Source organism: Hylobates moloch, unplaced genomic scaffold (assembly GCF_009828535.3).
Source record: "Hylobates moloch isolate HMO894 unplaced genomic scaffold, HMol_V3 SCAFFOLD_6, whole genome shotgun sequence".
Classification (NCBI taxonomy): domain Eukaryota; kingdom Metazoa; phylum Chordata; class Mammalia; order Primates; family Hylobatidae; genus Hylobates; species Hylobates moloch.
In genome coordinates this window covers 126,997,172-127,013,928 of record NW_026652281.1, presented here as the reverse complement: position 1 = coordinate 127,013,928, position 16,757 = coordinate 126,997,172, and the positions used below count along the sequence as shown (strand labels likewise).

At 43.0% G+C, this 16,757-nt stretch overlaps 1 protein-coding gene across 2 annotated transcripts in view; it reads left to right on the top strand.

The window, feature by feature from the left end:
• PDE6A (phosphodiesterase 6A) overlaps positions 1-16,757 on the top strand; it is a 91,514-nt gene that overhangs the window by 16,644 nt on the left and 58,113 nt on the right. For both annotated transcript variants that reach the window (XM_032158335.2, XM_032158334.2), the window contains 2 exons: positions 6,499-6,573; positions 15,161-15,225. In XM_032158335.2, the coding sequence (XP_032014226.1) occupies positions 6,499-6,573; positions 15,161-15,225 (140 nt within the window). The remainder of the gene's footprint in view (positions 1-6,498; positions 6,574-15,160; positions 15,226-16,757) is intronic.

The window sequence follows — 16,757 nt, the reverse complement described above, 5'->3', positions numbered from 1 at the left end:
AAATATATATATATATATATATATATATATCACATACAATTATGAGCTGTAGTACATAATGCTTGATAATAGAAAACTATGTTACTGGTTTATATATTTACTATACTACACCTTTTTTCCCATTATTTTAGAGTTGACTCCTTCTACTTATTAAAAAAGAAAAACATTAACTGTAAAACAGCCTCAGGCAGGTCCTTCAGGAAATATTCCGGAAGAAAGCATTGTTATCACAGGAGATGGGACCTCCATGCGTGTTTTTGCCCCTGAAGACCTTCCAGGGGGACAAAGTGTGGAGGTGGAAGATGGGGATATTGATGATCCTGACCCTGTGTAGGTCTAGGCTAATGTGTGTGTTTGTGTCTTAGTTTTTAACAAAAAAGTTTAGAAAGTAAAAGAAAAAAAATTAAGAGAAAAAAAGCTTGTAGAATAAAGATATAAAGCAAATATTTTTGTTCTGATTCAAGCACCAAAGACGTAAAAAAAGAAAAAAGAATAACAGAATTTGAGATAATTTTTTAAAAAGAAAATTTTTTTTTACAGCTGTATAATGTGTTTGTGTATTAAGCTAAGTGTTATTACAAAAGAGTCAAAAAGTCTTTAAAAATACAAATTTTATAAAGAAAAATTTAAAAATTTATAAAGTAAAAAAGTTACAAGCCAGGCTTGGTGGCTCATACCTGCAATCCCAGCTACTCAAGAGGCTGCGGGAGAAGAATCACTGGAGGCCAGGAGTCCAAATCTGCAGTGAGCTATGATGAGCAAGATCTCATCTCTAACATAATTAATTAATTAAAAATTACAGTAAGCTAAAGTTAATTTACTATTGAAGAAAGAAATTTTAAAAATACATTTAGTGTAGCCTAAGGGTCCAGTGTTTATAAAGTCTATAGCAGTGTATAGCAATGTCCTAGGCCTTCACATTCACTCACTACTCACTCACTGACTCACCCAGAGCAACTTCCGGTCCCGCAGGCTCCATTCATGCTAAGTACCCTGTATAGGTGTATGATTTTTAAACTTTTATACCTTATTTTTACTGTATCTTTTATGTTTAGCCATGTTTAGCTATGTTAAGGTGTGTAGTAGGCTATACAATCCGGGGTAATGCAAGTGCACTCTGCAATGTTCACACAATGACAAAATTGCCCAAAGACACACACATTTCCCGGAGCACATCCCCGCCATTAAGTGACACATGACTGTATTCTCTCACTCGGTGTTTTCATTCTCTCTCTCTCTCTTTTTTTTGCGGGGGAGACGGAGTTTCGCTCTTGTTGCCCAGGCTGGAGTGCAATGGCACGATCTTGGCTCATTGCAACCTCCACCTCCCGGGTTCAAGCAATTCTCCAGCCTCAGCCTCCCAAGTAGCTGGGATTACAGGCGCCCACCACCACACCCAGCTAATTTTTGTATTTTTAGTAGAGACAGGGTTTCACCATGTTGGCTAGGCTGGCCTTGAACTCCTGATCTTGTGATCTGCCCACCTCAGTCTCCCAAAGTGCTGGGATTATAGGCATGAGCCACTGCACCTGGCCCGTGCTTTCATTCTCTTAATGGTGTGTTTTGATGAATGTAAGTTCTGAATGATAATGTAGTTCAATTTATCAATCTTTTCCTTTATAGTTATTGATTCTCGTGCTGTAATGAGGAAATCTTTCCTGGCTCTAAGATTATAGAGACATTTACATATGTCAAATTCTAAAAGCTTTATTGTTTTAACTTTCACATATAGCTCTACAATCTACCTGGAACTTTTTTATGTTTAGTGTGAAGTAAGGTGAATATTAATTTTTCCATACAAGCATCCAATTGGCCCAGCATTGTTTATTGAAAAGACCATTCTTTCCCTTCTCTTCTGGTGAAAAGATCATCCTTCCCTATCATACCTTTATTATCAACCAAGTGTCCATATATGTATGGGTCTGTTTCTGGATTCTCTATTTTGTTCCATTGATGTATACATATGTATCTTTTAATTAATTTTTTTTCAAGACAGATATCTCACCCTCTTGCCCAGCATGGAGCACAGTGGTACGATTTTGGCTCACTGCAACCCCCAACTCCCAGGTTCAAGCAATTCTGCCTCGGTCTCCTGAGTAGATGGGATTACAGACATGTGCCACCACGCCCGGCTAATTTGTGTATTTTTAGTACAGACGGGGTTTTACCATATTGGCGAGGTTGGCCTTGAACTCCTGATCTCAAGTAATCTGCCCACCTTGGCCTCCCAAAGTACTAAGATTACAGGTGTGAGCCACCATGCCTAGCCTCCATTGGTATATTTACCTATTCTTCTGCAATACTATCCTGTCTTAATTTCAGTATGTTTATAAAATATCATGATATCTGGTAATGAAAAGACCTCTAAGTTTATTATTATTATATGTTAGACTTTTTCACCATGGTTTGTGTCTGTTATACTTCTTTATGTGTTTTTCATCTTTTCGTTTTTTGTGCTTTAGTTTGAATATTTCTTCTGATCCATCTTCTATTAATTACTCCTTTTTTTTTTTTTTTTTTTGAGAGAGTCTCATTCTGTCACCCATGCTGGAGTGCAGTGGCATGATCTTGGCTCACTGCAACCTCCACCTCCTGGGTTCAAGCAATTCTCATGCCTCAGCCTCCTGAGAAGCTGGGACTATGAGAGCAGGCCACCATGCTTAGCTAATTTTTGTGTTTTTAGCACAGATGGGGTTTCGTCCTATTGGCCAGGCTGGTCTCAAACTCCTGACCTCAAGTGATCTGCCTGCCTCGGCCTCCCAAAGTGCTGGTATTACAGGCGTGAGCCACTGCCTGGCTAACTCTCTCTTCAACAGTGTCTAACTGACTGTTAAACTATTGAGTTCTTAACTTTAGGTATTTTTCAATTTTAGAATTTCCAATTCATTCTGTTTTTGTAGTTTCCAGTTCTCTGCTAAAGTTCTCTGTTTTGTACTTGATTCTTGGACATAATCACAGTTATTTTTGAGTTTGTGTCTGAAAGCTATAATATTTATAGGCATCTTCTATGGACCTGTTTCTACGATCTGTCTCCCCTCTAGATTTTTTTGTGAATTGTCTGTTACATGCTTTATTATTTTTGTTTGAAGACTAGAGATATGTATGGAAATATGTTATCTTCCTCTAAAGGGGATGGTTTTACTTCTGGCAAGCAGTTGGGGTAAAGGCAGAGAACCTCAATCCATTTAGGAATTGAACTGATGTGAAGCTGGTCTTCAGTCTTCATGAGGCCTGGTCTGCTTCTGGTTCACTTTTACTTCTTGGGGCGTGACGGTCCCAGCCTAGGGTGTTTTCAAGGGTCTCTCCACCTTGGCAGGCTCTGAATTCCAATTTTGTCCTCCTCGCCCAGTGAGTCTTCCGTAAGCTTGGCTCAGCTTCTTAGCTGCTCACAGCATCTTTGGTATCAACAAGTGGGTCAAAAGGAAAGGTTGAATCAAGGGTCAGGTTTATATCTCTGGGTTTCCCTTCTCTCTGGGACTTTGGCCCACTAACTCCCTGCTGCCTTGCCGGCTATATAAGTCCTTCGAATAAATAAATGTTTATACACATACACACAGTCCAGATGGTGTAATTATTCCAGCTGGAGGACTAGTCTGAAACAAACTAGTCATCATTAACAGAAGTCGGAATCCTCTGTCTTTGTTTTGTAGTCCATATGGATTTATCTCATTCATTTGAGTAGTATAAATATACCATACTTAATTTATCCTTTCCCCTATTGCTAGACATTAAAAATTATTTCTAAATATTCTTATAATTAAATATATATATATTTCTAAATATTCTTATAACTAAAGACAACGCTAGCCATACAACCCCTTGTTTGACAACTTCTCTTCTCCTTGAGACAATCTTTGGATCCACTCAGTGTTCGGTCCACATGAGGTGTCAGGCCAATATATTTCTTCTTCTTCTGGGCTCCTCTAGCATTTATCCTCTCCTTCCAGCACCGTTTTGGTTCTTGCCTCATTTACCTCACTATTAGTTATCTTCTTCATGAGACAGTAAGTTCTTCCAGGATACAAACTGTGCCTTATTCGCCTGTGTATAACTAGCAGTCAGCAGGTTGTGGGGCTCAGGTAGGGCCTGGTTATATTTTTGCTTAGAATTAAAATTGTTTTCTAAATGTTCACTTAGAATTAAATTTCTTCCTGTTGTTGATAGTCTAGAAAAAGAGCTCAACTGGGGAGAAGGGCAAAAACATGGACTCTGCATTTCATGTGGCTTCCCTTCTGCTTCTCTGGATGATATTAGAATAAGCAAAGCATGACAAACATGTTCAAATGAGGGGAATGAGGAGGGCTTGGCATCCTACCCACAGTAACCCAGTGCTAACACATCACAGTTTGTCCCTGTATAGTAACAGACGAATGAAGAGAAAGGGCACTGGAGGATGGAAGCTCCTCTGACAGGCCCAGACTTGACCCCATACAAGCTTTGCTTCTCTATGGGCAAAGGAAACCATGAAGAAGTAGTGGGGAAGAGCCTGTGTGGTTCTCAGTTGGCCTCTCCTGAGGCTGCATGACTGTGCAGCTCCTTTGCTGGCTCTTTTTCCCCTTCCCTCTGCCTGTGTCTTGGCCACTTTTACTTAGTGTTATGTTATGTTATGTTGTTATGTTATGTTATGTTATGTTATGTTATGTTATGTTATGTTTGTTATGTTATTTATTTATTTATTTATTTATTTATTTATTTGAGATAGGATCTCACTGTGTCACCCAGGCTGAGTGCAGTGGTGCAATCTCAGCTCACTGCAACCTCCCCCTCCCGGGTTCAAGTGATTCTCCTGCCTCAGCCTCCTGAGAAGCTGGGATTACAGACGCACACCACAACGCCCGGCTAATTTTTGTATTTTTGGTAGAGACGGGGTTTTGCCATGTTGCTCAGGCTGGTGTCAAACTCCTGGGCTCAAGTGATCCACCCACCTTGGCCTCCCAAAGTGCTGGGATTATAGGTGTGAGCCACCGAGCCCAACCTTGGCCACTTTTAGACAAAACAAATTCAACAGTTTATTTGAGCAAAGAACAGCTCATGAATTGGGCAACCCTCAAAACCAGAAGAGGTTCAAAGAGCTCTGCTGCACAGCAAGGCCAGTGAGCTTTCATAGCTGAACATGGAAGCAAAGTATAGAAATAACATGATTAGTTACAATAGGGCATTTGCCTGATTTGGACATGGTCTGATCAGTTGGGTTGCCTGTGATTGGTTGAAACTCGACCATTTGTTACTATAATATACTCCTAAATTGGGTTTTGGTTTGTTTGCCTACTGAGGTTGCAGTTTGTTTTGTAGGAGCTCAAATTATTACACGCAAACTGGAAGAACAGAGATAGCCTTAGGCTAAAGAACCTGTGTATTTTGCTTTAGCAGCCACTTATCTTACAGGTGTCAGCCTTTCTTATTGGATCCCAGATATAGGTCTATTGTCCATATTTGGCATCATTTTTTTCTTTCTTATTTGTGAAAAATATTTTTTCCTGATTAAAAAAGCAATAAAGTTTATTATGAAAAATTTCTAAATAAATTACAGTCTGATTCCAATCACTCAGAGAAAATCACTTGTTAATACTTTGTTGTGGGCCAGGCATGGTGGCTGATGCCTGTAATCCCAGCACTTTGGGAGGCTGAGGCAGATGGATCACCTGAGGTCTGGAGTTCAAGACCAGCCTGGCCAACATGGTGAAACGCCATCTCTACTAAAAATATAAAAATTAGCCAGATGTGGTGGCACACACCTGTAATCCCAGCTACTTGGGAGGCTGAGCCAGGAGAATTGCTTGAACCCGGGAGGTGGAGGTTGCAGTGAGCTGAGATGGCGCCACTGCACTCCAGCCTGGGCAACAGAGTGAGACCCTGTCTCCAAAATAATAATAATAATGATGATAATAATAATAATAATAATAATAATAATAATTTGTTGTAAATGTATTCATGACATTTTCTATATATAATTGAACATTAGGGTCACATGATATATTCTTTTTGGCCTCTCACATTTTTCACTTATCAGTGTATCATCTTTTCAATCAGTACACACACATTTGTAACATTGTTAATAGATGTACCATAATTGATTTAATAAGTCCTTTCTTGTTGGGCACTTATCGATTGTCTCTATTTTCACTACTATAAATGATACTGCTTGGAACATTGTTTTAGCTAAATCTTTGAGCACATATTAGCATGGTCTTAAGGTAAATTTCTTAGCTGTAAAGACCCTACTTTCCCTCTCATGTCCAATAACACTGAGGGTGCCCCAGTTCAGCTCCCATGTTTTTGGCTAATGACTAGACAGGCCCCGTTCGTCAATATTTTGAGGGGCAAATGTGACTATTTTCTAACTGTAGTGAGTCTTACTGCCTTTCCAAGTTTACGTTTCACTGAGTTCTTCTCACTTTCTAAATTTCAGTGTTAGCTGACTCATGTAGGTGGGACTTCTTAATCTCCTTTCCTTGATCTCTTTTCAAAACATGTAATTATTGTTTTTTTCATTCCTAGGAATTTTTTGATGTGTGGCCGGTTCTGATGGGTGAAGTTCCACCTTACTCTGGTCCCAGGACTCCGGATGGAAGAGTACGTTCTCTCTGACCTTTTCAGTACGATTTAATATATTCAAATGCAAGGCACAGGAAACCCTGTTAAATGATTTTTTTTTTTTAGCATATAGGTATTTGTCTTTGCGTTGGGTTGTCTCCTTTGAAGTTAGAATAATCCCTCATGTTCAATAGCAGACAGGTGCTAAAAGTAAAATAAAACAACAGAGAGAAAAAAAGTAAAAAAATAACAACAATAATTCCTCATAATTGTCATGCCCTAACATCCCTAACATTTGCAAAGTGGTCTTCCTTCCTTCCTTCCTTCCTTCCTTCCTTCCTTCCTTCCTTCCTTCTTCCTTCCTTCCTTCCTTCCTTCCTTCCTTCCTTCCTTCCTTCCTTCCTTCCTTCCTTTTTCTTTCTTTCTTTCTAAGCACTATACTAACAAGAAGCTAAGTGTTTAATATCTTATTGGGGTTTCACAGTAACCTTGCGGGGTAGACCAAACAGGGACCAACATACTCATTTCACAGCTGTGGAAAGAGACCCAGAAAGGTCAAGCAACCTACTCAAGGCTTCACCTTGCAGGAATTTAGAGTTATAGATAATATAAGCTTAGAAAACCTTCATATCTAGTCTATAATGTACAAATTGGTAGCCAGAAAGCCAATTCCAGCTGATAGATACCCTTGCTTGGTTACGTAGGTTTTCTATTTTCTTTCTTTCTTTCTTTTCTTTTCTTTCTTTTTTCTTTCTTTCTTTCTTTTCTTCTCTCTCTCTCTTCCTTCTTTCTTTTCTTCTCTCTCTCTCTCTTTCTCTCTCAGATAGGGTCTTGGTATGTTGCCTAGGCTGGTCTTGACCTCCTAGTGCTCAAGTGATCCTCCTGCCTTGGCCTCCCAAAGTGCTGGGAAATTGGCAGCAAACCCTTAAAAATCAAAGTCTGTCCCATAAATATCTGAATTCTCAGTTTCTTTTGAAAAGGTAGATGATTAATCAATACTGGACCCACAATCCAGCAGGGCAAATTTGATTGGAGCTGAGTAGCAGCTACCTCCTTGGGATGTGGCCTGAGCTCTCTGGTTTGCCACAATCTCCACCACTTTCTCTTTTTGAGACAGAGTTTTGCTCTTGTCACCCAGGCTGGAGTGCAATGGCGTGATCTTGGCTCACTGCAACCTCTGCCTCCCGATTCAGGTGATTCTCCTGCCTCAGCCTCCTGAGTAGCTAGGATTACAGGCACCTGCCACCATACCTGGCTAATTTTTGTATTTTTAGTAGAGACAGGGTTTTGCCATGTTGGCCAGGCTGGTCTCAAACTCCTGACCTCAGGTGATCCGCCCACCTCGGCCTCCCACAGTGCTGAGATTACAGGTGTGAGCCACCGCTCCTGGCCCCCACCACTCTCTTTTATGTACATCTGTGCCCTGCTTTCATTTTTGTTTTTATCAGACCTCTCTAGGCATTTAAGTTTCTGATCTCTGGTCTCATCCAATTGCAGCATTTTATTTTATTTGTTTTTGTTTTTTATGTAGAGATGAGGTCTTGCTATATTGCCCAGGCTGGTCTTGAACTCCTGGCCTCAAGTGATCCTCCTGCCTTGGGCTCCCAAAGTGCTGAGATTACAAGCATGAGCCACCGCACCTGGCCTAAATTAGGCCCTTTAACATTCCCTCTGCCTTCTAACATCCCTTTCACACTTTATCTGCCACATTCACTTGGAAATACAGCTTTTGTCTGAATTCCAACTGATTAATGTTCCCGAATCTTAGGTCGAAAGCCTCACAATGGCAGCTACATTTTGCTTCATCTACTTTTAAAAATAAAACAGTGTGTGTATGTTTTAAGTATTTAAAAGTTATACAGGCTAAAAAGGCTTCATGGAAAAAAAAAATAGCAGTCTTTTAAAAAGTGGTGTATTTCCATGGGTATCTGTGGCTCTTTCAAAGCCCCTTTTGTCAGCTGCTCAGGTAGAAGATAACAAAGGTACTCTTGATGACTCAGTTTTAACTTTGCAGAGGCTGATGAATTTGTACATGAATATGGCTTTAAAGACTTTGACTGAGCTACAGTGTGTGGAAAAAGCCTAGTTACCCAAAGCACACTGATCTTTTTGTTATTTTTGGGAAAGAAAATTGATTCTCCTGTGGGATTCCAAAAAAAATGTCAATTTCTTTTTTTGAAATGTACTCTCACTCTGTTGCCCAGGCTGGAGTGCAGTGGCATGATCTCAGCTCACTGCAACCTCCGCCTCCTGGGCTCAAGCAATTCTCCTGCCTCAGATTCCCGAGTAGCTGGGATTACAGGCGCTCCACCATTATGTCTGGCAAATTTTTATATTTTTAGTAGAGATGAGGTTTCACCATGTTGGCCAGGCTGGTCTCAGACTCCTGACCTCAAGTTATCTGCCCACCTCCGCCTCCCAAAGTGCTAGGATTACAGGCATGAGCCACCACACCCGGCCTAGAAATGTCCATTTCTAACCTTTCTAAAGACTCTCGTGGGAATCCCTGGGTAGGACAGCAGCCAGGCCCAGGAAGCCCTGAGCCTGCTGGGAGTACAGTGAGCAGCACAGGCCCAAGGACAGGTGGTCCTAAGGCAAGACAAAGATGTCAAGAAGGTCCTGGAACTCTGCCTCCTCCCCCTCCCAGGCAGAAACTTATCTCCTAGGTTATAATGCAGCCACCTTTGTTTTCTAGAACTGCTTATAAGGTACAACTTGACTATTTAAAAATATTTTTAAGAAAGTTTGTTTTGCCAGGTGCAGTGGTTCATACCTATAATCCCAGAACTTTGGGAGGCTGAGGCAGAAGGATCACTTAAGGCCAGGAGTTCAAGACCAGCCTAAGCAACAAATTGAGACCTTGTCTCTAACTCAAAAAAAAAAAAAGAAAAAAAAAGTAGCAGGGTATGGTAATGCGTGCCTGTATTACTGAGAGGTGACAGTGTGCTGGCAGTCCTCACAGCCCTCGCTTGCTCTCGGCCCCTCCTCTGCCTGGGCTCCCACTTTGGCGTCACTTGAGGAGCCCTTCAGCCCACTATGGGAGCCCCTTTCTGGGCTGGCCAAGGCGGGAGCCGGCTCCCTCAGCTTGCAGGGAGGTGTGGAGGGAGAGGCGCGAGCGGGAACCGGGGCTGCGTGTGGCGCTTGCGGGCCAGCTGGAGTTCTGGGTGGGGGTGGGCTTAGCGGGCCCCCCAACTCGGAGCAGCCGGCCGGCCCTGCCGGCCCCGGGCAGTGAGGGGCTTAGCACCCAGGCCAGCGGCTGCGGAGGGTGTACTGGGTCCCCCAGCAGTGCCGACCCAGCGGCGCTGTGCTCGATTTCTCACTGGGCCTTAGCTGCCTTCCCACGGGGCAGGGCTTGGGACCTGCAGCCCGCCATGCCTGAGCCTCCCACCCCCTCCATGGGCTCCTGTGCGGCCCAAGCCTCCCCGACGAGCGCCACCCCCTGCTCCACGGCGCCCAGTCCCATCGACCACCCAAGGGCTGAGGAGTGGCAGCGCACGGCACGGGACTGGCAGGCAGCTCCACTTGCAGCCCCGGTGCGGGATCCACTGGGTGAAGCCAGCTGGGCTCCTGAGTCTGGTAGAGACGTGGAGAACCTTTATGTCTAGCTCAGGGATTGTAAACACACCAATCGGCACTCTGTATCTAGCACAGGGTTTGTAAACACACCAATCAGCACCCTGTGTCTAGCTCGAGGTTTGTGAGTGCACCAATTGACACTCTGTATCTAGCTACTCTGGTGGTGCCTTGGAGAACCTTTATGTCTAGCTCAGGGATTGTAAACACACCAATCAGCATCCTGTGTCTAGCTCAAGGTTTGTGAGTGCACCAATCCACACTCTGTATCTAGCTGCTCTGGTGGGGCCTTGGAAAACCTTTATGTCTAGCTCAGGGATTGTAAATACACCAAAAGGCAATCTGTGTCTAGCTCGAGGTTTGTGAATGCACCAATCAACACTCTGTATCTGGCTGCTCTGGTGGGGCCTTGGAGAACCTTTATGTCTAGCTCAGGGATGGTAAACGCACCAATCAGCGCCCTGTCAAAACAGACCACTGGGCTCTACCGATCAGCAGGACTTGGGTGGGGCCAGATAAGAGAATAAAAGCAGGCTGCCCGAGCTAGCAGTGGCAACTCACTCGGGTCCCCTTCCACACTGTGGAAGCTTTGTTTTTTCACTCTGCAATAAATCTTGCTACTGCTCACTCTTTGGGTCCACCCTGCTTTTATGAGCTGTAACACTCACCGCGAAAGTCCGCAGCTTCATTCCTGAAGCCAGCCAGACCACGAGCCCACCGGGAGGAACGAACAACTCTGAACAACTCCAGACGCGCCGCCTTAAGAGCTGTTAACACTCACCGCGAAGGTCTGCAGCTTCACTCCTGAAGCCAGCAAGACCACGAGCCCACCGGGAGGAACGAACAACTCCGAACAACTCCAGACGCGCCGCCTTAAGAGCTGTAACACTCACCGCGAAGGTCTGCAGCTTCACTCCTGAGCCAGCAAGACCACGAACCCACCAGAAGGAAGAAACTCCGAACACATCCGAACATCAGGAGGAACGAACAATTCCAGACGCGCCACCTTAAGAGCTGTAACACTCACCACGAGGGTCCGCAGCTTCATTCTTGAAGTCAGTGAGACCAAGAACCCACCAATTCTGGACACCTTACCAGTTACTTGGGAGGCTAAGATAGGAGGATTGCTTGAGCCTGGGAAACTGAGGCTCCAGTGAGCAAAGATTGTGCCACTGCACTCCAGCCTGGGTGACAGAATGAGATCCTGTCTCAAAAAAAGTGAATCAATAAAGCAAAATAAAAAAATATAAAAAAAAGAAAATTGGCTTGTATGTTGAAAAAGTGATATATGAACACAGTGAAAAGTTCACTCCATACGGAATTAAGTGACCCCTTCCTCCTAGTCAGCCTCCGTGAAGCAGCTGCTGTTAGCATAACTCTCTTTGAAGGAACGTTTATGTCTATCCAGATATTCACGGAGAAGTATACATATTCCACCACCACCACTCTGCACTAATGCTATGATTCTATTTTGTGCCTTGCTTTTTCCACTTAACTGAATATTTTGTCGACTTTCCCTATCAGCACAGGCACAGCAATCTCGCTCTGGAAACATGTGGTGTCCACTGTACAACTACTTTCCTAATAAGAGACCTTACATCATCTCCAGACTTTTTAAAGCAGTCTAGCTAAGACCCCTGGATGGGGCAAAAAATGCTTTTACTCACATTTGGGAGTATATCTTTAGGATCCATTACCACATGTGGGTCAAAGAATATGTCTGTTTTGATCTTTGAGAGATATTGCTAACTATCTAATCATAACCTTAGAATCATAGCTTGGAGGGACTTTGTTGGTTTTCTAATACAATTTTCTTTCTCCCCCATTGTCCTTAGAACCTTAGAGTTCCACAGTAGCTGCCTTGACCAGGGGTTAATGGAAAAGGAAGAGGACAGGAAAGGGAGTAAGAGAGAACAAAGGTGCAGGGCCTCTATATACCCGGCCCTCATTCCATTAGGACAGTTTCATATAATTAGCTTCCTTGCTTTGCTTGGAGGAAAGAGAGCTGCTACTTAACAGCAGCAACAAACACATACCACCAATCTAATTTTACAGCCAGAGAAACTGAGGCCCAGAGAACACACATAGTAGGACCGAAACTAGAACAGGAATCCTCACTCTAAGTCTAGTCTCAGCTCCATTTTATTTGTCATATGTCAGGGTTCATCTAGTCTCCCCTTGGATTCTTCCTATTTTAGGGAGCTCACTACCCCTGGGTGTAGCCTATGCCATTGGAGTGGTTTCAGCTTCTGCCTTTTGTTTAATCAGAGCTCACCTCCTAGAAGTATTCAGTCAGTGCAGCTGCCGCCAATGCTAGGCTTTGAGCAGCAGAGCCTCTCCCTGATGAGTTGGAAGGTGACCATTGCTGATTGCCCGTCAACCAAACAGACCTTCAGACATCTTTAACTGGTTCAGGAATTCCTCTTTGTGGAGGTTCTGAGTAGGGAGGCTTGGGGTGGAGCCCAGGTATCTGCACTGAACTCTCTAGGGAGATACTTCTCAAAATACCTGTAGTAAAGGAACAGTTTGGTTTTTCTTTTTAAAAAAATTTCCAAATTTTTTTTTGTGAAAAACACACTCAAGAAAGGGGAGTGCAGGCACACTCAAGAGAGTGAGTCACGCCTCCAGTATGTTTTGATTGCTACTTTTAAAAATATGATAAAATATATTCCTAGAAAAACAAAATTGTATAAAGACAGACAAAATATAAACTTGGATCATGCCACTACACTTGTACTTCAGCCTGGGTGACAGAGCAAGACTCTGTCACACACGCACACAAATATATATATATATACACACATATATACACATATATACACATATGTGTATATATACACATGTGTATATATGTGTATATACACATGTATGTATATACACATGTATATGTATATATACACATGTATGTATATACACATGTATATGTGTATATACATATGTGTATATATATGTGTGTATATACATATGTGTATATATATATGTGTGTATATATATGTGTATATATATGCCCCTTCCCCTTTTATTCAATTAAACAGACCTCATCTAACTCAGTCAAATTGTTACAAAACTTCCTAAGTGACTCTCAGTTTCTGTTTTTATCTTCTCCTGGAATAGTAAAGAGTTTACAGTCTGGCACCGGCCCAGGGATTACACTCTGAGCAACCCTGTTCAAGGTGACAGTGATGCAAACAGTAAAACACTAAGCTGTTAATGTTAGGTGACGTAGAGGAAAAGCACTGAGCTGGGGATTAAGGACCCAGGTTCTGATTTTGGTTCACTGTCTTGCTACAAGTGAGTCCTTTCCTCTCTCTGTGTCTCAGCTTTCTCATTTGTGAAATAGTTGCTCATCACACTTGGGCATACAGAGGACCTAAGAAAAAGGTAATAGAATTTCCCCTGGAGAGCTAGGGGAATGGAGTCACATGCCAACATCCAATTGCATGCTAGACAGTAATGTAATTGAAGAGCTCTACTTTAAGAGAATGGGAATTTTAACAATGCAAGGAGCGGGAGGGATGGAAGAGGCAGAGAGTTAGTTCGGAGGCATGAAACATGATTGAGAAGGTAGGTCTGAAGTGATGACACAGCAAAGAGAACAGCTGAGTGGTAGGCATGAAGGAGAAATAGGGCGATGACCATAGAGACGCACCCTGCAGGGAGGATGGCTGGTTGGCTGTGATTTTAAATGGGATGGGAAACTCCTGACCACTTTCCCATCTCCCTAGATTCTGGCAGCCATCTTTATCTCTTTCTTCTTGCACTTATCAAAGTCAAAATTAAAATGCAGAGACGAATCTCTGTATTTAATGTTTTGGAGCAAAGGAAGACTTGCAATTTGGGGCATACACGCAGACGAAGTAGTCTTCAGTATGTCCAAAGAACAAAGAGAAGGTAGACGGTTTTATAAAAAAGAGGAATGAGGCCGGGCATGGTGGCTCATGCCTGTCATCCCAGTGCTTTGGGAAGCCAAGGCAGGAGGATCACGTGAGCCCAGGAATTCGAGGCTACAGTGAGCCATGACTGTGCCACTGCACTCCAGCCTGGGTGACAGAGCAAGACTCTGTCTAAAAGAAAAAAGAGAAATATTACATGTTGCTCTCTGAGAAAGTTCATTGACAAAGTAAGGGTCTGGGGAGCTGGCAAGTTTTGACTGATGAGTAATGGCAGTGGGTAAAATTAGTCCTAGAGTTGCAGCAGGTTGTTTCAGCAACTACCAGATAAAACTGGTTTCGAGTCACAGCAGGTAGTGTAAGCAGCCAGGCATGCAGAAAATTACATTCTGGGAGCAATGCTATGTGTCCTGAGTACTTTTTTGCCCCCTGGCTTCTCAACTCTCCTTTATTTGGGTATGACAAAAATGTCCCAACTTGTGTGATCAACTTGCACACACTCAACCTCCAGATCCTCTTAGAGAATTTCCTATCCCTCTTCCCAGCCTCAGATCCCAGCCCTCTTCCTGGTCACTGTGAGCTGGCTCCAAGGTGGAGCACGCTGAATCCTGAGAGTCAGCAGAGGACAGGGATCACTAGAAGGCAGCCCAGGCACATCCTTGGAGGGAGGTTATGGCCAGGCTTGGCGCTTCCTGAAAACCATGGGGCAAAATATGTACAACTACTATATATCAATAAAAACATTAATTTATTAAAACAACAACAAAAACTACAGGGCATACGATGGTAAAAGGACAAAGTCAGTTTCAGGGACATACTCCTGTTGAACTTCTATTTGACTCTTAAAGGTATAATTTTTTGGCTGGGCGCAGTGGCTCACGCCTGTAATCCCAGCACTTCGGAAGGCTGAGGTGGGCAGATCATGGGGTCAGGAGTTGGAACCCTGTCTCTGCTAAAAATACAAAAATTAGCCAGGCATGGTGGTGCGTGCCTGTAGTCCCATTTACTCAGGAGGCTGAGGCAGAAGAATAGCTTGAATGCAGGAGGCGGAGGTTGCAGTGAGCCAAGATCATGCCATTGCACTCCAGCCTGGGCGACAAAGTGAAACTCTGTCTCAAAAAAAAAAAAAAAAAAAAAAGTATAATTTTTCTCTCTTTTGCCAGGAAATTAACTTTTACAAGGTCATTGACTACATCCTGCATGGCAAAGAAGACATCAAAGTCATCCCGTAAGTTTCACCTGTCAAAAGACAAAATGACAACAAATTAGCTTAAAGATCTCAATTGGCTTTATTGGTGATTCGGGAATTGGGCAACACTTCATTCCATAAAATACGTAAGTGTTCTGACAAGGTTGACTTTATAGACAGAGAAGGGCTGAAGAAAGCCAAGCAAAGATCAAAGAACATGTTAGTCATTTTTAAGATACTTGTCTTATAAGGTGGGAGAGGGAGATAGAACAATAGAAAAATAACTGATTAATGTCAGGTTACTGCTACCTTTTTTTTGTTTGGTGTAAGGATTAAAGCAGAGGAACTTCATTATCATGCCTATTAAAGATTGGAACAAGACTTTTTGGGAAATTGGCTTTTACCGCTCTCCTAATCTCTAAGAGGATCAGAAAACAACTTAGTTTAGATTTGGTGAAGTGGAGCGTTATCGTGGGTGACTCCACGCTGATTTTTAGTTTGGTTTGTTGGAGCTTAGAGCAGAGCTTCATCCAAAACAAGGGCCTCTTATAGTTTTTATTTTAACACATCTCAAAACATGGAAAACTGCAGGTACATTATCAACTTGCAAAAGATACTCATTCCAAGATCAACACTGACCAAATCCAGTGAGACCCCACAGTTGGTTAGAGGCAGGGAGACAGGAAGGAAGCAGTGTGAGATGGTAGAGAGACTCAGAGGGTGAGCAGTGAGGCCCAAGAAGCGGAAAGACTTGACCAGAGCCTTGATGAGGGCTACAGCGGACCAGATTGTGAGTCAGGTGCTCTGAGTCCCAATCTCACAGCCAGTGCCAGTAAGTGGTTTGTCTGGACCGTAGAGTCCCATGTATAGAATGAGACTGGGATGAAATCAGGGATTTTCAACTGTTTTCTGCAGTGCTACTCTTCTGGTACTTGAAGGAGGCAAAGCAACAGCAGGAAGCTGCAAAGGAACTGACTCAGCCCCCACAGAAAGCCTATTCTCAATGTTCCCTCATGTATGACCAAGGAGGACAGTGAAAAGAAAAGGAAAGAATGCTCTCAGTCCTGCATCTAGGTAGCTGGGACTCAATGACCATTAGAAGATTTGAACAGTTGCAAACTTTTTAAATATAGGCTTATACATTTTTGGTCAGTAGACCTTTCTCAAAAACCTAGTTACCTTCTTGTCTGTTTGAATCCTCTCCATGTGCTAAAAGCCACATCCATGGTTCTGTCCTGAGACATAGCCCTTTTTCTCAACTTAATTGCAGAGGCCTTGAGGCTGTAATTGGGTTCGTGGGAGAGCCACACCTTTAGTCTTAGCCCCCACAGCAATTTTGTCCAACTGAAGGGATTTACTGCATGCCAACTTAATCTTCAAAGAGTGGGTGTGATAGGTCATGTTGATTCAGTTTGGTCACCAGACCAAAGTGTAATAATCCTGTCACCCAGATAAACAAGTTCTCAGGGTTGTCTGTTACTGGTGAGGATGAGAAGCTGCCTCAAGTTCCTCAATTTCTAGGTTATCTCTATTCCTTTATTGCTGCCTACATAAGGACTGATTACCTTATT